This window comes from Oncorhynchus masou, chromosome 13 (genome assembly GCF_036934945.1).
Source record: "Oncorhynchus masou masou isolate Uvic2021 chromosome 13, UVic_Omas_1.1, whole genome shotgun sequence".
Lineage (NCBI taxonomy): Eukaryota > Metazoa > Chordata > Actinopteri > Salmoniformes > Salmonidae > Oncorhynchus > Oncorhynchus masou.
Genome location: NC_088224.1, coordinates 38,823,584 through 38,845,705, shown reverse-complemented (window position 1 = coordinate 38,845,705; position 22,122 = coordinate 38,823,584). Strand labels below are relative to the sequence as shown.

At 46.4% G+C, this 22,122-nt stretch overlaps 1 protein-coding gene across 1 annotated transcript in view; it reads left to right on the top strand.

The window, feature by feature from the left end:
* The window catches only part of LOC135552280 (microtubule-actin cross-linking factor 1-like), a 268,419-nt gene that overhangs the window by 239,150 nt on the left and 7,147 nt on the right, over window positions 1-22,122 (top strand). Inside the window, 28 exon segments of the mRNA XM_064983809.1 lie at window positions 106-309; window positions 2,341-2,566; window positions 3,484-3,710; window positions 8,576-8,698; window positions 8,863-8,964; window positions 9,190-9,291; window positions 9,425-9,436; window positions 9,540-9,713; window positions 9,963-10,118; window positions 10,461-10,658; window positions 11,021-11,149; window positions 11,463-11,651; window positions 12,101-12,256; window positions 12,606-12,812; window positions 12,958-13,077; window positions 13,249-13,418; window positions 13,743-13,902; window positions 14,131-14,325; window positions 14,629-14,901; window positions 15,032-15,220; window positions 15,326-15,437; window positions 15,684-15,841; window positions 16,037-16,199; window positions 17,158-17,312; window positions 17,500-17,574; window positions 17,697-17,717; window positions 18,842-18,859; window positions 19,688-19,805. Coding sequence (XP_064839881.1) covers window positions 106-309; window positions 2,341-2,566; window positions 3,484-3,710; window positions 8,576-8,698; window positions 8,863-8,964; window positions 9,190-9,291; window positions 9,425-9,436; window positions 9,540-9,713; window positions 9,963-10,118; window positions 10,461-10,658; window positions 11,021-11,149; window positions 11,463-11,651; window positions 12,101-12,256; window positions 12,606-12,812; window positions 12,958-13,077; window positions 13,249-13,418; window positions 13,743-13,902; window positions 14,131-14,325; window positions 14,629-14,901; window positions 15,032-15,220; window positions 15,326-15,437; window positions 15,684-15,841; window positions 16,037-16,199; window positions 17,158-17,312; window positions 17,500-17,574; window positions 17,697-17,717; window positions 18,842-18,859; window positions 19,688-19,805 — 4,132 coding nt within the window.

The following is a 22,122-nucleotide window of genomic DNA, read 5'->3' as shown; positions in this document are numbered from 1 at the left end:
TCCTTCCTTATTCGCCACTCTTTCTATCACACTATCCATCACCCTCCTTCCTTATTCGCCACTCTTTCTGACTCTCCTTTCTCCCTCCATCCCTCTCTCCTCCAGCTCCTGAGGGAGTCCATAGCGGAGCACAAGCCCCACATCGACAAGCTGCTGAAGATCGGCCCCCAGCTGGCCGCTCTGAGTCACCAGGAGGGCGCCACGGTGAAGCAGCGCTACAGCGACGCCGAGAAACGCTACGTGGCCATCAAGGAGGTCGTCAAGGGTCGCGCCACCACCCTGGATGAGGCTGTGTCTCAGTCTGCGCAGGTATGGTTACGTGAAGTGAATTTGAAATCGGTTTGTAGCTCGAAAGGGTGTCAGGTCGAAGCTTGTGTCTGCTGATTGCTGCCCCAATACAACCGAACTACGGCATCCATATGAGGAAAACTAATGACTTCTTTATATGGATGCCGTAAGCCGTGTTGTATCCGTATTTGGAAGTCTTCAGATTTCCTAATCTGGATGCCATACTTACAAGCTTGCTGCTAATGGCATGATGCGGTCATTGTGCACTTCCACTCCTCTTCCACTAGAGGGTGGTGTGATATTAGGCATTGGGTGTAGTGATATTTCTGGGAACGATGCTCAAAGTAGAATGGCGTACTGGACTCCTTACTTGGAACTGTGTTTTGGCACTTTATGCTAATTTCCATAAAAGGAATGGAAGAGAACTTGTTATTGACCTCCAAGAAGTGATGGTAGTAGCAGCAGGAGCAGTAGTCGCTATTTGCTAAACTACACAGCTTCTTGCTACGCTTGTAGTAAAAAAAGAAAAAATGGTTACATACAACTCGCTTTTCCTATTTCTATTTCCATAAGTAACATTCACATTTTATTTCAATAGTTCTCTTGTCAAATGCTCTCTCATAACACCTAATTTCATAAATCATGAGCCACCATTGATTATCGCTGAGGGTGAAGCTGATTGTTGCTGCTGTTGATATTGCTTGGCCAGTGTGTGTGCATGTCATTGATCTAACACAATGTGTTGTTTCTCCCCCCCCCCTTCCCTAATGGACCATATCATCCACTCCTCCTCTCTATGCATCCCTCTCTCTTTTCATCCCTCCAAAAATGACCAACCTCTCTTCCACCCTTGTGCCTTACATTTCCCCCTCTCCCTGCACCCTCCCTTCCCTCCATCCCGCCCTCTCACTCATTGTGGATGTGCTGTATGTGTTGACCCACCATTTCCTCCATCCGTCGTCACTTCTCACGGCAATCACCCAGCTGGTAGAGGTAAGACCACCGACTGACTGACTGACCGACCGACCACAACATGACTTAGTAACCATAGTACTGGCACACCAAATGGCACAACTTGCAGAAATGTGTTTGTTAGTTATTAGACTTTTTCCCCCTGCGTGAACCTTGTGTCTAGACTTAAACAACCCGCCATAACTCGCAAGTATACTTTGTCCAATGCCTCGCCTCTTTCCCAATTAGTGTGTTTTGATACGTTTAGCAACTCTAGGTTTGCCCTTCTTCTCTCTTCCGGTCCACGTTACCCATTTTGACATTGCTCAAATGCACTTATTAACCAAAAACGTCCATATAAGCTTTATCAACAGACACTTAGTGTGTGTGCTGCCTGATAGTTGGGCACATTAATTCCTAACTAAGTCAACTTCATTCATGTCTAGTAAGTACATCTACAGTGTAAGTAGTACATCTACAGTGTAAGTAGTACATCTACAGTGTAAGTAGTACATCTACAGTGTAAGTAGTACATCTACAGTGTAAGTAGTACATCTACAGTGCTCCCGCATCTCATGCCTCTCCAAGTATCCAAAATTGCAATGGTATTTTTTTGGTGAGATCTCTGCATTTTTAAAATGTCACCGCTCCCCTCCGTATGCATTTAAATGTATGTATTATAATAAGACAAAATCCTTAGTCTCTGCATGGTCAATCCTCTGCATTGACCGTACAGTATTTACTGCCATACAACCTCTGCAGAAGTCAGGGCATTCAGACTTGTTGAGCTCCGCAAAGCTGTTGTGAAGGAAGTTGTCAAGGAAGTGAGTTGGCGTTTATAGAAGAACTCCCGCCCCCACCTACCGTCAAACAATCATGTCAATGCGGCACTTAACGGAAGCCCTCTGCATTGTTACAAATACTGTGAGGCGCACAGCATCGCCGTACAGAGCTCGATTTGGCCTCCGGAGGCTCCGCGATGGCATCCCACCCTCCATACGGAGCCTCCGGACGGCGTTGCCGGATCAAGCCGAAATCATCGATTAGCCGCGCTACCCACCTCCTCTTCTTAAACCTTGACCCTCTCTCTTCTCCTCCCAGTTCCACGACAAGATGGATCCCCTGCTGGAGACCCTGGAAGGGGCCGTGCAGCGCCTCCGATCCCCTCCTCCCGTGGCAGCGGAGGCAGATAAGATCCGGGAGCAGCTGGCCGACCACAAGGCAACAGGGCTGGAGCTGGACAAACTGCTGCCCTCCTTCTCGGCCCTGTGTGCCCGCGGCGAGGAGCTCATCAGTAGAGCAGCCCACGATGACCCTGCCGCTCAGGGTGGGTGCCTGAAAACGCACAGAGAGAGAGAGAGAGACCTTACGTGTACTGTGTACACACCAACATCACATACATCACACACACTCGTACGCAATGACTCATACACAAGAGACTGTTACTCATAAGAGCGGCAGGTACCTTGGACTTGAAGAGCATTGGGCCTGTAACCGAAAGGTCGCTGGTTCAAAACCCAAAGCCGATTAGCTGAAAATCTGTCGTTTTGCCCTTGAGCAAGGCACTTAGCCCTAATTGCTCCTGTAAGTCACTCTGGATAAGAGCGTCAGCTCAATGACTCCAATAAAAGGAGAGTGACCAAAACAATGCATGCTCACATCGACACAGTACTACAATGATCCCACTGACAAACCTGATTGGTCTCATCAATTTTTTTTATTTTTTTTAAATAAAAAAAACACAGACGCCCAGAAACACAAAGGCGCAGATTCACAAACGCGTGACCTTTTTGATCACTCCCAGCACACATGGTGACAAGGCACAAATGGCGACTGCGCCATCTCCCCCCCCCCGCCTCAAAGCCCTCCAGCTTTGACACGCCCCGTCCGCATCCATTTCTCAGCGCACCACTTCATAACTATGAATGAGTGCTCTGTGCAGTGGTAGTGGGAGTGTAGCCCACTGACTGGCTGTAAAAGACCATTTTTTTGAGAGCTAGTCTCTAGATGGCCATGCTAGAAGGGACAAAAGCAGCAATGACATCAGAAATTCTAAGCTACTTGTCGTAATGGTCGGTTCAGGGCTACAATAATTAATAATAACTCGTCTTCGTATCATTCCTCCGTCCATCTCCACATAGCTAATCACATATAGTGACAACTCTGTAATTCGAGCGTGGAAAAATAACACCACGCTTCCCGATTCATTCCCATCTCTCCCACCGCCCTCTTTCCCCCTCCCAGCCGTGCGTTCCCGCCTGCTGCGCCTTCGCTCCCTGTGGGACGAGATCCGGCAGAGGGCTGAGGAACGGGAGGGGAAGCTGACGGACGTCTTGGACCTGGCTGGGAAGTTCTGGGCCGACATGGCGGCGCTACTGAGCACGCTCCGCGACTCGCAGGACATCGTCCGGGAGCTGGAGGATCCCGGGGTGGACCCCTCACTCATCAAACAGCAGATAGAGGCTGCAGAGGTATGTGTGGAGAGGGGGAGGGAGGGTTACTGAGAGAGAGGAGGGTAGAGGTACGTGTGGAGAGGGGGATGGAGGGTTACTGAGAGAGAGGAGGGTAGAGGTACGTGTGGAGAGGGGGATGGAGGGTTACTGAGAGAGAGGAGGGTAGAGGTACGTGTGGAGAGGGGGATGGAGGGTTACTGAGAGAGAGGAGGGTAGAGGTACGTGTGGAGAGGGGGATGGAGGGTTACTGAGAGAGAGGAGGGTAGAGGTACGTGTGGAGAGGGGGATGGAGTGTTACTGAGAGAGAGGAGGGTAGAGGTACGTGTGGAGAGGGGGATGGAGGGTTACTGAGAGAGAGGAGGGTAGAGGTACGTGTGGAGAGGGGGGATGGAGGGTTACTGAGAGAGAGGAGGGTAGAGGTACGTGTGGAGAGGGGGGATGGAGGGTTACTGAGAGAGAGGAGGGTAGAGGTACGTGTGGAGAGGGGGATGGAGTGTTACTGAGAGAGAGGAGGGTAGAGGTACGTGTGGAGAGGGGGATGGAGGGTTACTGAGAGAGAGGAGGGTAGAGGTACGTGTGGAGAGGGGGATGGAGGGTTACTGAGAGAGAGGAGGGTAGAGGTACGTGTGGAGAGGGGGATGGAGGGTTACTGAGAGAGAGGAGGGTAGAGGTACGTGTGGAGAGGGGGATGGAGGGTTACTGAGCGAGAGGGTAGAGGTATGTGTGGAGAGGGGGATGGAGGGTTACTGAGAGAGAGCAGGGTAGAGGTACGTGTGGAGAGGGGGATGGAGGGTTACTGAGCGAGAGGAGGGTAGAGGTACGTGTGGAGAGGGGGATGGAGGGTTACTGAGAGAGAGGAGGGTAGAGGTACGTGTGGAGAGGGGGATGGAGGGTTACTGAGAGAGAGGAGGGTAGAGGTACGTGTGGAGAGGGGGATGGAGGGTTACTGAGCGAGAGGGTAGAGGTACGTGTGGAGAGGGGATGGAGGGTTACTGAGAGAGAGGAGGGTAGAGGTACGTGTGGAGAGGGGGATGGAGGGTTACTGAGAGAGAGGAGGGTAGAGGTACGTGTGGAGAGGGGGATGGAGGGTTACTGAGCGAGAGGGTAGAGGTATGTGTGGAGAGGGGATGGAGGGTGACTGAGAGAGGAGGGTAGAGGTACGTGTGGAGAGGGGGATGGAGGGTTACTGAGAGATAGGAGAGGAGGAAGGGGATAATGGTTATAGAAAGATTGTGAGTAGAAGAAAAAGATACCGAGGCATAAAGCACGTTTGGAGCAACAATATTGCATTCGCCAAGTATTCAGACCCCTTGACTTTTTCTACATTTCTTACTTTACAGCCTTATTCTAAAATGGATTAAATACACATTTTTCATCAACAATCTTCACACAATACTCAAAATGACTCGAGACTCGAAATGTAGCTATTTCCATTGATCATCCTTGAGATGATTCAACAACTTAATTGGAGTCCACCTGTGGTAAATTTAATTGATTGGACGTGATTTGGAAAGGCACACACCTGTCTATATAAGGTCCCAGAGTTGACAGTGTATGTCAGAGCAAAAAGCAAGCCATGAGGTCGAAGGAATTGTCCGTAGAGCTCCGAGACAGGATTGTGTCGAGGCACAGATCTGGGGAAGGGTAAGATAACATTTCTGCAGCACTGAAGGTCCGTAAGAACACAGTGACCTCCGTCATTCTTAAATGGAAGAGCTGGCCGCCCAGCCAAACTGAGCAATCGGAGAAGGGCCTTGGTCAGGGAGGTGACCAAGAACCTGATGGTCGCAGAGTTCCTCTGTGGAGATGGGAGAAACTTCCAGACGGACAACCATCTATGCACTAATCAGGCTTTTATGAAAGAGTGGCCAGACAGAAGCCACTCTTCAGTAAAAGGCACATGACAGCCTGCTTGGAGTTTGCCAAAAGGCACCCAAAGACTGTGAAACCATGAGAAACAAGATTCTCTGGTGTGATGAAACCAAGATTGAACTCTTTGGCCTGAATGTCAAGCAACACGTCTGGATTAAACCTGGCACCATCCCTACGGTGAAGCATGGTGGTGGCAGCATCATGCTGTGGGGATGTTTTTCAGTGGCAGGAACTGGGTGACAGGTGACAGGATTGAGTGAAAAATGAACGGAGCAAAGTACAGAGAGATCCTTGATGAAAACCTGCTCCAGAGCACTCAGGACCTCCGACTGGGGCAATGGTTCACCTTCCAACAGGACAATGACCCGAAGCACACAGCCAAGACAATGTAAGAGTGGCTTCCAGACAAGTCTCTGAATGTCCTTGAGTGGCCTAGCCAGAGCCCAGACTTAAACCCGATCAAACATCTCTGGAGAGACCTGAAAATAGCTGTGCAGCGACGCTCCACATCCAACCTGACAGAGCTTGAGAGGATCAGCGGAGGAGAATGGGAGAAACGCCCCAAATACAGGTGTGCCGAGCTTGTAGCGTCATACCCAAGTAGATTCGAGGCTGTAATCGCTGCCAAAGGTGCTTCAACGAAGTACTGAGTAAAGGGTCTGAATACTTATGTAAATGTGGCATTTCACTTTTTATTTTGAAAGCATTTGCATAATGTTCTGAAAAACCTGTTTATGCTTTGTCATTATGGGGTATTTTGTGTAGATTGGTGAGGGGAAAAATAATGAAATAAATTTTCGAATGCTTCAACGTGACAAAATGTGGCGAGAGTCAAGGGGTCTAAATGCTTTCCAAATGCACTGTCCAAGGAAAGCATAGCAAGATATTCAGACATTCAAATGTGGAGGAATAAAGGCTTTTGAGGTAGAAATATGGGAGAAAACAGCACCGTGGGGGGTGGGGGGTGGGGGGTAAGACAAAGAGAGTATATTAAGGAGTAGTGAAGATAGAGGAGACGTAAAGGGATGGTACTAGCATGTTAGTAGCTATGTATTTACTGTAGCAGTGGTGTAAAGTAACCAAGTAAAAAAAATACTTTTGAAGTACTACTTATGTAATTTCGGGGGTATCTGTACTTTACTTTAGGATTTATATTTCGGACAACTTTTACTCCGCTACATTCCTAAAGAAAATATATACTTTTTTTGTACATTTCCTCTGACACCCAATAAAAAAGTACTCTTACGAATGCTTAGCAGAACAGGAAAATGGTCCAATACACACACTTATCCAGAGAACACATGGTCATTCCTACTGCCTCTGATCTGGCGGACTCACGAAACACAAATGCTTCGTTTGTAAATTATGTCTGAGTGTTGGAATGTGCCCCTGGCTATCTGTAAATAAATACAAAGTAATAATAATCGTGCTGTCTGGTTTGCTTAATATAAGGAATTTGAAAGGATTTATAGAAATTACTTTTGGAACTTAAGTATATTTTTGTATTGTCTTTTACTTTTGATACTTAAACCCTCACATTTGGTGGAGATTTTGGCTTATAAGGATAGGGCCACATTTTAATGTTTCTAACGGAAGAACTCAAAGAATCATATGAATGACCATGGGGAAATGATCATACACAAGGTGAGGACACAACAGTTCACCTGACACAAGACTGAATCCCAACATTACAGTAGATTATTTCACTGCGCACTAGAACTTAAATGTGCTTTTCGCAGGATTTGTCAAAAACGAAATCTGAAAATACTCTGGATTACGTTCCGTAACACAATAAGAATATTAATCGAAATTCGGGAGTAGTTTCAAGATAAGAATATACAATTTACAAGGGTTTGAGTGAGAGGTCTAACTGGGTTGAGTTGGAATTTCAATGCACTTTTATGACTCAAGGAAAGAGCCTTCAACTAGCTGTGCCATTTGAGGATCTGAAGCAAGCACATTTGTGCTTTTTGTTTGTTTGGAACACGCCCCTGCGTCCCCAACATCACACAATTACTGTTCATGACATCCAAAAACATTCAATTAAAAAAATCACACTCTGGGTCAGGTGGGTATCATTTGAAAGCTTATTCTATTGCCAACACTGTTAGCTAAGTTAAAATATGCTCTTGGACTGTTATGCTTTCAAAAGGCACGTCAGACAGACCGATTTTAATTGTGGTGTACATAGTGAGTGTTCCGTGGCTAATGGTCTTCAAGATGCGACAAAACAGGCTCATTCTGTCCAGGACAACCCAGGCTTATAACCCACGTCATCATTGTAACTGTGCCTCAAACAAGCCGATCATAAACGTTGATACTGTAAATGGCATGAGTTTTCAAATATAGAAATGTGAAGTGCACTCTTGGGTGTGCGGTTTGCTTGTGTTTATTTGGATCCCCACGGGCTTTTGCTGAAGCGTCAACTACTCTTCCCGGGGACGTGAGTATGACGTCAACGTGGCATTTAATATAACGTCTCGTCATTCAGAGCGCGTCCCCTCCTCTCCATTTACAGCCGTTCCCTCACTCCGACAACAACTAATGTGCAAGAGTAGCCCAATCGGAGGGAGGGATCCAGGGCATCTTCTCGTCTCGTTTAGAACGGCTTCCGGTCAAAACCCGTACAGAGCTGTGAAGCGGAGAACGTCATGTATAGTATGTTACTGTGCAGCCACTGCATTTCAATTTAGGCGCTTATAAATGACCATCTGTCTTTTTCAACCTGTAATCCTGACTGACAGGAGCTGTGAGTGGAAAGGGCTATGTATATTTAAAACCAAATACTTTTACTCGAGTAGTATTTTACTGGGCGACTTCCACTTTTGAATCATTTTCTATTTGTACTTTTACACAAGTATGACAAGTGGGTACTTTTTCCACCGCTGTACTGTAGTTAGAGGTAGGAAGGGGAGAGAATATGCAGAGGTAGTTACTGACGAGTGGAATGACTGTCGGGTTATCTGATCTGTCCGACTATGCCATCTGTGTGTCTGTCGCTCTCCTCCCAGGCCATCAAGGCCGAGACAGATGGGCTGAGGGAGGAGCTGGAGTTTGTACGAACCCTTGGGGCTGACCTCATCTTCGCCTGTGGAGAAACGGAGAAGCCTGAGGTCAAGAAGACCATCGACGAGGTGAGAGGAGTACAGGATAGCAACCAACTTCAGGAAACGTGATCATTAATGGACTCGGTGCATGATATTTTCTGTCTACATTTTCTGCTGGTCTTTTATTGCAATACAGTGTGTGTGTGTTTTTATCTTTCCTCTCTTCTCCTTTCTCTCTATCCGTTTCTCAGATGAATGCCGCCTGGGAAGGCCTGAACCGGACGTGGCGAGAGAGGATGGAGAGGTTGGAGGAGGCCATGACGGCTTCTGTGCAGTACCAGGATGCATTGCAGGTCAGTGTCTCAGAATCAACATCGCTGTTTCAGCTCAGTATGTCAGATAATTAAATAATCTGGTATTTATTGCACACTTGTTCTTTTATAAAAGTAGATGCTTTGTGGAAATGTAAATCTGTCATGAAGTAGAGGAAGTGTCAGGACCTCGGTCGTCATTATAGTTTGTAGAAGTTAGATTGACTCGTGTGTGTGTGTGTGTGTGTGTGTGTGTGTGTGTTGCAGAGCATGTTTGACTACCTGGACAACGCAGTGATCAAGCTGTGTGACATGTCCACTGTGGGCACTGATCTGGGAACTGTCAAACAGCAGATCGAAGAGCTGAAGGTTTGAATCATAATCTATTGTTTTGTCATGTAGCTTTGATATAGATGGTGTACTTAAAATATTCCAGTATGTTTTTATCATCCTACAAATATTTATAATATTTATTGTTCTTAAAAACGGTTTTGACGACAAGATAACATTATCGGTAAGTCAAAAATACACTCTTGGTTTAAAAATAAAAAAAACGTGAACTATCACTTTAATGATAAGCAAACAGCTAATGCAGGCTTGACTCCTCCTGTGAGCAGCACTACAAGGTGGAGGTGTACCAGCAGCAGATAGACATGGAGAAGCTGTGCCACCAGGGGGAGCTGTTGCTCAAGAAGGTCTCGGACCAGACCGACAGAGACATGATCCAGGAGCCCCTCACGGAGCTCCGACACCTCTGGGACAACCTGGGGGACAAGATCACTCACAGACAGGTACACAAACTATGCATTGTCTCGTTGAGTCCAGTGGCTCCCTAACTATTGTACAGGAGGGGCAGTAGCTACAGTAGCTCTGCTGCCCTCTCTAAAAGAATGTCTTCAGACCTCCAGTCCTCTGGAACTCAAACTCATATTCAAGTGAATTGGTGCTTCAGATATGTACAATAGATTACAGATTGCAATGCGATTCAACGTGACATGATTCATGAAGAAGCGCTGTTTTTCCCGTTCTGTTTCCTACAGCATAAGTTGGAGGGTGCGCTCCTGGCACTCGGTCAGTTCCAGCATGCCTTGTCTGAGCTGCAGTCCTGGCTGAGTCACACCCACGCCACCCTGGACACACAGAGACCCGTCAACTCTGACCCCAAGGCCATCGAGATAGAACTGGCCAAGCACCACGTACGTCTACCCCTCTACAGCTTTCCCTTCCACGCTCTTACCCAACACTCCTCTTCTTCTTCCATTTCCGGACCCTTAACGGCCAGTTTCCCCGAGACCCATATTAAGCCAATCCTGGACTAAAAAGCACTTTCAATGGAGATTCTCCATCAGGAAAACGGCTTTATTAGTCTACCTCGACCTCTCTCGTCGCTCCTCAATCTCCCCTCCATATCAGCCTCACTTCTGTTATTTTCCCTTATAGATTATGCATGGCAGCCATTTTGTGCCAGAATGCTTGCTTCACATCAATTATTGCATTGGAGAAGTGTAACCAACACTCCCTCCCTCGCTCTCTTTCAGGTGCTGAGGAACGACGTGCTGTCCCATCGGTCCACGGTGGAGACGGTGAACGCGGCGGGGGCCGAGCTGCTGGAGTCCAGTCCCGGGGACGAGGCCAACCACCTCCGCGGCCAGCTGGACCACCTCAACCGCGGCTGGGAGAACCTGCTACTCAAGACCCAGGACCGACAGAAACTACTGGAGGCCGCACTGCACCAGGTAGGAAGGATGCAGGAGGAGTGGCGCTGGGAAGACTTTTACAGTACGAGTACTGTTTAACTGAACTAAGTGAAAAGATATTTCTATCCATCCATTTCTATCCATTTTGTCTCAACCTTCCCTGTAATTATATTTACATATTACGGGTTTCCAACTTGTACCAATAAGATTATCATCTCCCTACAAAAATGTGGTCTTTCCCAGTTAAGGAACCGTTTAAATACTGTACTTAATCTTAGTTGAGCTAAAAACCACGGGGCAAGTGAATGAACGACACAGTAGCACTGCCATTTAACGCACAACTCATGACTTCCTCTCTTGTTCCCGCTCCCCTCTTCCCCTCCTTGTCCCTGGTTCCCCAGGCGGAGGGTTTCCATGGTGAGCTGGAGGAGTTCCTGCAGTGGCTGAGGAGGACAGAGAGCCAGCTGTCTGCAGCCAAACCCACAGGTGGCCTGCCTGAGACGGCCCGGGAGCAGCTGCAGCAGCACCTGGTAATACTGGGGATACATTTTAATGATACTGCAGCCTGCCAATTCATGCACTCGATATGATGTGATGGAGAAAACACATACTAATGGGGATACACGTTATGACACTGCACCCTGGCCACACATATGATATGATATGATGTACAACACTCATTCACTGTACAATCTACGATCTAATCTGTATGTATGTTTTTAACCATGTGTAATGGGTGTGTTAGACATGCAGAATACATAACCTATTGAACACCGGTTGTTATTGGGCGGATCCTCAAAGTATCAAATTCCTTTGGAAACATCTGTGTGTCTTTCTCTATAGGAGCTCCAGACCCAGTTGGCCCAGCGCGCTGAGCAGTACAACCGGCTGCTGGACGCGGGAGAGTCCATGTTGCTTTCCCGCGGGGGGGAGGAGGGTGGCCCCGGAGCTGGTACGACCCAGACTCAACAGAACTTGGCCCTGCTGCAGAACAAGTGGGCCAGCCTGAACACCAAGATGGACGACCGCACGGTGAGAGAGGAACCTTCCGTTTAGATACGTGAAGAGCTATGACGACGAGTTCCTTTGAATACTGATTTAAAAACCCTGAACAAGGCCAAAAGTTGAAACACTGTGGTTTTTACTTGTAGCCATAAAGAACCTTTTTATATATTTCCATTTTTCTCCAGAAGTTGCGGAATCTTCTCTCGAAGAGCTCCTTCAGAAAATGTCATTGTTGCGAAGCTTAGAGCGAATATTTGCTAATTTGAGAAACAAGCACCTAACGCAAAGTTGTGAATGTTTCATTTGTATATATGTTTATTTGAAGTGCTGCACTCGTGTATTTACTGGGTAGGTTTTAGACTCAAACTAATACAATATAGATTTTCACAGTTCGACTATAGAAAACACTGTTTTACATAGGAGCTGTATCGACAGTATATGTTACCATCAAACCTTTCACTATTTTGCCCCCCAAGGCGAAGCTGGACGAGGCTGTGTCACTGGCCTCAGGGTTCCAGTCCTCCCTCCAGGACACCATCAACTGGCTGACCCAGGCAGAGCAGACCCTCAACATGGCCCAGCCCCCCTCCCTCATCCTGGACACTGTCCTCTTTCAGATAGACGAACACAAGGTGGGCAGTTTAGGCACAGTGGAAGTGTAGAGATCCTATGTTATGCGTGATTGACATTCATTTCTATGGTAGGTGGGGTTATATCGGTGAGTGGTTACCATGGGAATAGGATGGTATATACTTGACTGTATTTTCCATAAATAATAATGTAAGTTGACTTATCATATTCATCAGTCATTTTGGAGACTTGATATATTTCCCTTCCTTTATGTTGGTATGTGGTGATCTGCATGTACAGCTGAAGTCATGTCACCCAGAACCAAAACAGCGAATCAATTTCATGTTAAGGCTGTCACGAGGGACGAATTCAACTGTAACACGCTCTCGGCCTCTCTCTGTTCCCCCCCAGGTGTTTGTGAATGAGGTGAACACCCACAGGGAGCAGGTGCTGGCCCTGGAGAAGGCCGGTTCTCAGCTGCGTTTCGCCAGTATAAAGCAGGATGTGGTTCTGATCAAGAACCTGCTGCTGAGTGTACAGGCCCGCTGGGACAAGCTGGTGCAGAGGTCCCTGGACCGTGGCAGACACCTCGACGAGGCCCGCAAGAGGGCCAAGCAGGTACTGACCCCAGGGTGGTCCTTTTTACGGCATTCACCCTAACCAGTATGCAGCACCTGAATGGTTGATATATGGCAGCCATTTTGTACAAGAATGCACACATTCGTTTGAGATGATCAACCAGTTTCTCTTGACCTCCCTCTAGTTCCATGAGGCGTGGAGGAAGCTGTCTGACTGGCTGGAGGAGGCTGAGAGCCGGCTCGACTCAGAGCTGGAGATCTCCAACGAACCAGACAAGATCAGAGTACAACTGACCAAACACAAGGTGCAGTAGGAGTCTCACTTTGAAGCTCACTGCGTGGGTCTTGCATGGAAATAATCTGGATCTGAGTGATACTCACACACAACATATGATGAGGCTGCCTAATCTCGATCCTCTTACCTGTACGACATGGTATCCTTAACTAAATACCCCTCTCTCTCCTCCCGGCCGAAGGAGTTTCAGAAGGCTCTGGGTTCGAAGCAGCCGGTGTATGACACCACAGTGAGGTCTGGTAAGGCCATGAGGGACAAGGCAACGCTGCCCGAAGACACCCAGAAACTAGACCACCTACTGGGGGAGGTCAGGGACAAGTGGGACACCGTTTGTGGGAAGAGTGTGGAGAGGTGAGGGGAAAATTCCACGCCTAATGTTTTATTTCAATGACTATATGGGACTGTTCTCCAACTCCAGTCCTGGAGAGTGACTGACTGTGCAGGTTTCTGTTCCAGTCCAGCACTAAGTAACGCACCCGATTCAGCTAATTCTGGTCCTGATTTGAACCCCGCGATTATTGACTGATTATTTGAAACAAGCGTGTTGATGCAGGTCTGGAACAAAACCTTGCAAACCCAGTAGCTCTCCAGGCCGCTGCCAAAATAGAATACTGGATCATAAAGGCAAAGTTCGTATAATGACAGCTACATTTTCCTTCTCCGTCTCTCATCCAGGCAACACAAGCTGGAGGAGGCCCTGCTGTTCTCAGGTCAGTTTGCTGAGGCCCTGCAGGCCCTGGTGGACTGGCTGTACCGTGTAGAACCCCAGTTGGCTGAAGACCTGCCAGTCCATGGAGACCTGGACCTGGTCTCCAACCTCATGGACTCACACAAGGTATTCATTTATGTAACAGCAAATGTTAGACCATCGGTTATGTAAAAAAAATATATATAATCCACAAAGAATCTATGCTTACATTGCCCCAGCGCCTCATTGCCCATTTTTAAATGTGAATTCTTATTTATCGAACATGAAGAGAAAAAAATGTTTGACCCATTGCTCTATGTTTAGGTGAACACTATTTCCATGTTGTTTGACCTCTGTTTGGTTTTGTCTCCTCAGGCCTTCCAGAAGGAGTTGGGGAAGAGGACCACTAGTGTCCACGCCCTGAAGCGCTCAGCCAGAGAACTGATGGAGACGGGCCGCGACGACACCGCCTGGGTCAAAGTTCAACTGCAAGAGCTCAGCAACCGCTGGGACACAGTCTGTGCCCTGTCCGTCACCAAGCAGACCCGTCTCCAGCAGGCCCTCAAACAGGTCAGTTGGGAAGAAGAAGCCATGGGGTTGTGCCATTTCTGTTTTTTTTTTTATGTATTAATACAATACTTACAAGACTTAGAATTGGATGATCATTCAATGTAAAGATACCGATCATTTCAGTCCATCGTCTTTTCTTTCTTTAATGCGATCTGTGCAAGCGCAGTATAGCGCATAATACCTTGAACTGGACTGTGAAAGCGCAATAAAACGGAAAAGCTTTTTTCCTCTATCCTTCTAATGATCCCTCCCTCTGTCATCCCTCCCTCTGTCATCCCTCCCTCTGTCATCCCTCTCTCTCAGGCAGAGGAGTTCCGCACGGCGGTGCGGCTGCTGCTGGAGTGGCTGTCGGAGGCGGAGCAGACGCTGCGTTTCCGCGGCGTGCTGCCCGAGGAGGCGGAGACTCTGCAGGCGCTGCTCCACACCCACCGGAACTTCATGGCCACGGTCGAGGAGAAGAGGACAGACGTGAACCGGGCAGCGGGCCAGGGCGAGGCCATCCTCACCGCGTGCCAGGCCGACTGCATCACCACCATCAAACACTGGATAACCATTATCCGCGCCCGCTTCGAAGAGGTAGGTTGGCTGGAGAGGGTAACGGGAGAGGGATGTGTAGAGAGATAATGGGGGGGGGTAAAGATTTTTAAAGCCCAGTTGGGCCATTTCAAGTGTTTCACCCATTAATTGGTGCATTTTGCTTCTACAGGTCCTCACATGGGCCAAACAGCACGAGCAGCGTCTGGAGACTGCTCTGACAGAGCTCCTCAACAACGCCACGCTGTTGGAGGAGCTGTTGTCATGGCTGCAGTGGGCAGAGACCACCCTAGTCCAGCGTGACGGAGAGACCCTTCCACAGGACATCCCTCAGCTCAAAACACTCATCACAGAACACCAGGTGAGAGGAGTCTACTTTTCTCAAACCCTCATTGGCTAAGTCACTATTCTAATTGTTTTCACTCTTTCTGATTGGCTGTGTCTAATGCCAATCCATTGTTCCCAGGTGTTTATGGAGGAGATGACCCGGAAGCAGCCTGACGTGGACAAAGTGACCAAGACATACAAGAGGAAACCAGCAGAGCCCCCGAGCAGCCTCGCTGAGAGGAGAGGAGCTCGTACGTTACCTTATTTTACCTCACAGAGATACATTTATAATATGTTATATTGACTGCATATGTATCTAGAAATGCATAAGCAAAGATACAGTGGGTGCCTATTCCCCCAAAACATTCACAGTCCATCCTTGACTGACTTTCACTGAAGGAGAAAAACAGTAAAAGTCGCCGAAATATGATCGAACGTTCCATCGTCAACATTCAAACCCATATAATACAGATTAACCGTGACACCTTTCCCTACAGGTAAAAACCAGCAGCAACAACAGCATCAACAGACGGCGATGCAGGTCGCCGGGGGCAACCCCCGTCTGACCCAGCTCTGCTCAAGGTGGCAGCAGGTGTGGCTGCTTGCCCTCGACCGCCAGCGGAAGCTCAACGACGCCCTCGACAGGCTTGAAGAGGTACTGTATTGTAACAACGTGATCTCCCCTATTAGTGCAGTAGAGGGCTTGGAGACCCAGGTTTGAGACCTGCATCACTGTCACGTTCGCTACATTGGTTTCAAAAGTGGGATGTCTGTACGTTTGCAGGGTGTTTTGCAGGATATTGCTCTTCCTCATTTGTCTCACATTTATGTTCATTGTCTTTGTCCCCAGCTGAAAGAGTTTGCCAGCTTTGACTTTGACGTGTGGAGGAAGAAGTACATGCGCTGGATGAACCACAAGAAGTCACGCGTCATGGACTTCTTCAGACGCATCGACAAGGACCAGGACGGAAAGATCACTCGCCAGGAGTTCATCGACGGCATCCTGGCCTCAAGTATGTTCTTCAGAGCTGGCTACACATTGTTAGCGCTGTTCTTTGCTCATAGCCTGCTTCAACTTAAACGCTAGTCAAGGCCTATATCTTGGTCATAAGTCCAATGTCGTTCTGATGAGTCCTATGTCGTTCTGATGAGTCCTATGTCGTTCTGATAAGTCCTATGTCGTTCTGATAAGTCCTATGTCGTTCTGATAAGTCCTATGTCGTTCTGATAAGTCCTATATCTTGGTCACACAGAAAGTCCTATATCCTGGTGATTAGTCCTATATCTTGGTCATACAGAAAGTCCTATCTTGGTGATTAGTCCTATATCTTGGTCATACAGAAAGTCCTATATCCTGGTGATTAGTCCTATATCTTGGTCATACAGAAAGTCCTATATCTTGGTCATAAAGAAAGTCCTATATAATGGTCATACAGAAAGTCCTATATCTTGGTCATACAGAAAGTCCTATATCTTGGTCATACAGAAAGTCCTATATCTTGGTCATACAGAAAGTCCTATATCTTGGTCATACAGAAAGTCCTATATCTTGGTCATACAGAAAGTCCTATATCTTGGTCACACAGAAAGTCCTATATCTTGGTCATACAGAAAGTCCTATATCTTGGTCATACAGTAAGTCCTATATCTTGGTCATACAGAAAGTCCTATATCTTGGTCATACAGAAAGTCCTATATAATGGTCATACAGAAAGTCATATCTTGGTCATACAGAAAGTCCTATATATTGGTCATACAGAAAGTCCTATATCTTGGTCATACAGAAAGTCCTATATCTTGGTCATACAGAAAGTCCTATATCTTGGTCATACAGAAAGTCCTATATCTTGGTCATACAGAAAGTCCTATATCTTGGTCATACAGAAAGTCCTATATCTTGGTCATACAGAAAGTCCTATATCTTGGTGATGAGTCCCATATCTTTTCCTGACTGTTGGTTGTGTTGTGCAGAGTTCCCCACCAGCAGGTTGGAGATGACGGCGGTGGCAGACATCTTTGATCAGGACGGAGACGGTTACATCGACTACTACGAGTTTGTGGCGGCGCTGCACCCCAACAAGGACGCCTACCGGCCCACCACCGATGCTGACAAGATAGAAGACGAGGTGAGGAAGACACACACACACACAGAGATATATCCACCTATCATAAACCACACACACACACACACAAACACTTATTCTGAATTACAAAGCTGGACCTTTGACTTACCGAGTCCAATAGCTCATGAATTGGAGGTTAATGGCGCAAGCTTCGTGACTTTCCCACTCTCTCTTTTCTCACTCTGTGCAGGTGACCAGACAGGTGGCACAGTGTAAATGTGCAAAGCGGTTCCAGGTGGAGCAGATAGGAGAGAACAAGTACAGAGTAAGTCCTCCTCAGCCAGTGGCTGTGTACACTTATCAACAGTTAATAAACACATGATTATATATTCTGTCTGCGTACTATGACTTAGTATTAGGTATGAGATATTGTATTTTTAAATACAGATGGGCCAGAGCAATTACAAGGTGAGTTACACCTGAGTCTACAGTGCTGTGGACGTAAACAACAATAATCTTAAAAGCTTTTTTTGCTTGGACAGCTTCTACTTAGCTAAATACAGTTTTCAGATCCTACTTGACGGAGTGAGTCTTGGTAATGTTAAGAATAATGTGCTTTTATTTTAAAGTTTGCAGTCATGGTGGGTCTAGGACTGAATCTAAAATGGCACCCTATTCCCTATATAGTGCACACCTTTTGAACAGGGCCCTGGACAAAAGTGGAGCTCCATATAGAAGAGAATAGGTTGTCATTTCAGACACACCCTAGTGTTTTTTTAGCTGATGCTGGCTGTGTGTCACTACTTCTTTGAGCACCAATAACTGCTGTTGTTGAACTAACGGATGACATCACTCTATTCCTCACGCATTTAAATGTTAGCCAATAGCAGTAGCACTCAGCTGTATCCATGAAAATGCCGGCTTTGTAAGCAAGCTTCTCTAAGCTTTGCCATATACTCATATAAGGTGGTCGCATATTATTGACAATTACGAAGAAATCCGCGGGCCAAAAAAAAGAGCGTCTCACGGGCCGCATCTGGCCCGCGGACTGTATGTTGTGCACCCCGAAGCGTCATGTCTCTGTAGACATATCTCTAATCACAGCACTATGGGATTGACATGCTGTGTGTGCTTCCCACCAACAAACTAATATAACACTAAATGTAACTTTTAAACCATAACATTTATCACAGCTCCAGGATTAGCAACTACTACCATCGCAGTTTTTTGTTGTTGTGATCTACGTCATCATTATCCATGGGTGAATGACCTCCAGTGTCTGGCGAAAAACGCTGGACTGTAAATAACTGCACCGAGCTTGGGTCACGTGACACCACACCTCTCTGTCTGTCTGACTCTCTTCTTGTGTGTCCTGCTTCACCCTTCACTGACGAATCCATCTCGCTGTGAATTGTAAAAAAAGTCTTACGTAGAACGTAGAGTGAGCTCCAGTTTAATTTCTCTTTCCAAATGAGGTCTTATCCAATGCCAGGTTTAGTCTGAAGTATTTATTTTTGGTCTGTACAATGTTATTTCATTCTTTCTCTTTCTCTTTGTTTATTCCTCCTCCACGTCTGCTGGATTTATTGTAGTTCTTCCTTGGAAACCAGGTAAAGTTGACTCCAGTGTTTGGTCCTTTTGAAATCTGCTTCCTGGATCTCCACCAATGCAGTGGCCTCAATTCTACCGCCACAAAAACTGTTGCCACGGTGACATTGCATTTCGTGTTTGACCGGAAATGACATAACGCCATCAAATATAGCACTACACTGTGGGTGCGAGTTAGGGAAGTGGGTTTCATAGGCCATTAAGGTTGTTCTCTTGGTGTGATTTTGCAGATTTGAAAGACTTATTTTGAGAATGACAATTTGGCAAACTGGAATGGGTTATAATGGGAACCAGGGGTTACCCTATCCGATTAGCTTTGGACTGGGGCAAATTGAAAAATCATGCTGTTCTGAGAGTAATTCAAAATGAACATTGGGTCCCTTATCTGTTTGTGCCGTCTTGCCAACTCTATGGTCATTGTCACAGTAATCAAACATTACCATTGAGTTGGCAAGACGGCACAAACAGACACAGGCAAATCAAAGATAGTTCTGACTTGGTATTGCTTCATAGAAGCAAAACTCTCTGAACGTGTAAATGTCCTTCTGCATGAAACAAAGCTGACTAAGGTAGAATGAACTCTTTTCGAGATTACTATGGGAACTGATCTTTTGTTTTAGATTGTTGGGTAAGCTGGGCTTTTGACACATAGGTGATTTTAGTAGTATCATCAGTGCATGGGTGTTGTAGTATCATTTGCATGGAGTGACGTATTCTTCTGCTCTGATTGGTTATGGGCTGCTGTGTAGAATGGCTTTTGGATTCAAATCGTTGTACTTGGTTGCACTCACTGAATTCCTCTCTGTTTCTCCTCTCCGTTGCGGTGTTAGTTTGGAGACTCGCAGCAGTTGCGGTTGGTGCGTATCCTGCGCAGTACGGTCATGGTGCGGGTCGGAGGGGGCTGGATGGCCCTGGACGAGTTCCTGGTCAAGAACGATCCCTGCAGAGGTGAGTGGGGTTTATTTATGCACAGCCACATGCATGCATACATACATACATACCTACCTACCTACATACATACATACATACATACATACATACATACATACATACATACATACATACATACATACATACATACATACATACATACATACATACATACATACATACGTTTACGTACTCTTAGGTTGGAGTCATTAAAACTCGTTTTTCAACCACTCCACAAATTTCTAGTTAACAAACTATAGTTTTGGCAGGTCGGTTAGGACATCTACTTTGTGCATGACACAAGTCATTTTTCTAACAATTGTTTACAGACAGATTATTTCACTTATAATTCACTGTATCACAATTCCAGTGGGTCAGAAGTTTACATACACTAAATTGACTGTGCCGTTAAACAGCTTGGAAAATGCCAGAAAATTATGTCATGGCTTTAGAAGCTTCTGATTGGCTAATTGACATAATTTGAGTCAATTGGAGGTGTACCTGTGGATGTGTTTCAAGGCCTACCTTCAAACTCAGTGCCTCTTTGCTTGACATCATGGCAAAATCAAAAGAAATCAGCCAAATCAGCCAAAATAAATGGTAGACTTCCACAAGTCTGGTTCATCCTTGGGAGCAATTTCCAAACACCTGAATGTACCACGTTCATCTGTACAAACAATAGTACGCAAGTATAAACACCATGGGAACACGCAGCCGTCATACCGCTCAGGAAGGAGACGCGTTCTGTCTCCTAGAGATGAACGTACTTTGTGCGAAAAGTGCAAATCAATCCCAGAACAACAGCAAAGGGCCTTGTGAAAATGCTGGAGGAAACGGGTACAAAGGTATCTATATCCACAGTAAAACTAGTTCTATATCGACATAACCTGAAAGGCTGCTCAGCAAGGAAGAAGCCACTGCTCCAAAACCGCCATTAAAAAAGCCAGACAACGGTTTGCAACTGCACATGGGGACTTAGATGGTACGTTTTGGAGAAATGTCCCCTGGTCTGATGAAACAAAAATAGAACTGTTTGGCCATAATGACCATTGATATGTTTGGAGAATAAAGGGGGAGGCTTGCAAGCCGAAGAACACCATCCCAACCGTGAAGCACGGGGTGACAGCATCATGTTGTGTGTGTGCTTTGCTGCAGGAGGGACTGGTGCATTTCACAAAATAGATGGCATCGTGAGGTGGGAAATTATGTGGATATATTGAAGCAACATCTCAAGATATCAGTCAGGAAGTTAAAGCTTGGTCGCAAATTGGTCTTCCAAATGGACAATGACCCCATGCATACTTCCAAAGTTGTGGCAAAATGGCTTAAGGACAACAAAGTCAAGGTATTGGAGTGGCCATCACAAAGCCCTGACCTCAATCCCATAGAAAATTTGTGGGCAGAACTGAAAAAGCATGTGCGAGTAAGGAGGCCTACAAACCTGACTCCGTCACACCAGCTCTGTCATGGGGAATGGGCCACAATTTACCCAACTTATTGTGGAAAGCTTGTGGAAGGCTACCCGAAACGTTTGACCCAAGTTAAACAATTTAATGGCATTGCTATCGAATACGAATTGAGTGTAGACTTCAGACCCACTGGGAATGTGATGAAAAAAGTAAAAGCTGAAATCAATCATTCTCTCTACTATTATTCTGACATTTCACATTCTTCAAATAAAGTGGTGATCCTAAGACAGGGAATTTTTACTAGGATTAAATGTCAGGAATTGTGAAAAACTTGAGTTTAAATGTATTTTGCTAAAGTGTAAGTAAACTTCAACTGTACATCTTCAACTGTACATCCAAATATTGAGTACAAATACAGAATGCACGTACTCACATACTCACATACACACACACACAGTTACAGAGTAGAAAATTGCAAGGCGCTGGTTACACTGTGGGGGTCAAAGTGTAACATATGGTACTACAGTCCACTGTTTAAACTAACAACTAGTCGGACATCTTACATATAACCTTTCAGGTTAACAGTTTTGTATTTCCATATAGCTGTCTACGGTTTGTCTGGTGTGGTCCTCAGGGCAATCTCTCTCTTTTTCTCCAGCAGCCCTTCTTTCTCTTCATCCCTCTCTATAATAGTTATTCGAGTCGGGTGGGGGGCTTGAATCATCTCCATCTCTCTCCATCTCTCTCCATCTCTCTCCATCTCTCTCTCTCTCTCTCTCTCTCTCTCTCTCTCTCTCTCTCTCTCTCTCTCTCTCTCTCTCTCTCTCTCTCTCTCTCTCTCACTCTCACTCTCACTCTCACTCTTTTTCTCCTGCGACACAATCATTCTTTCAGAGCAGTATTGCATGGTGCATGGTCTTCAGTTC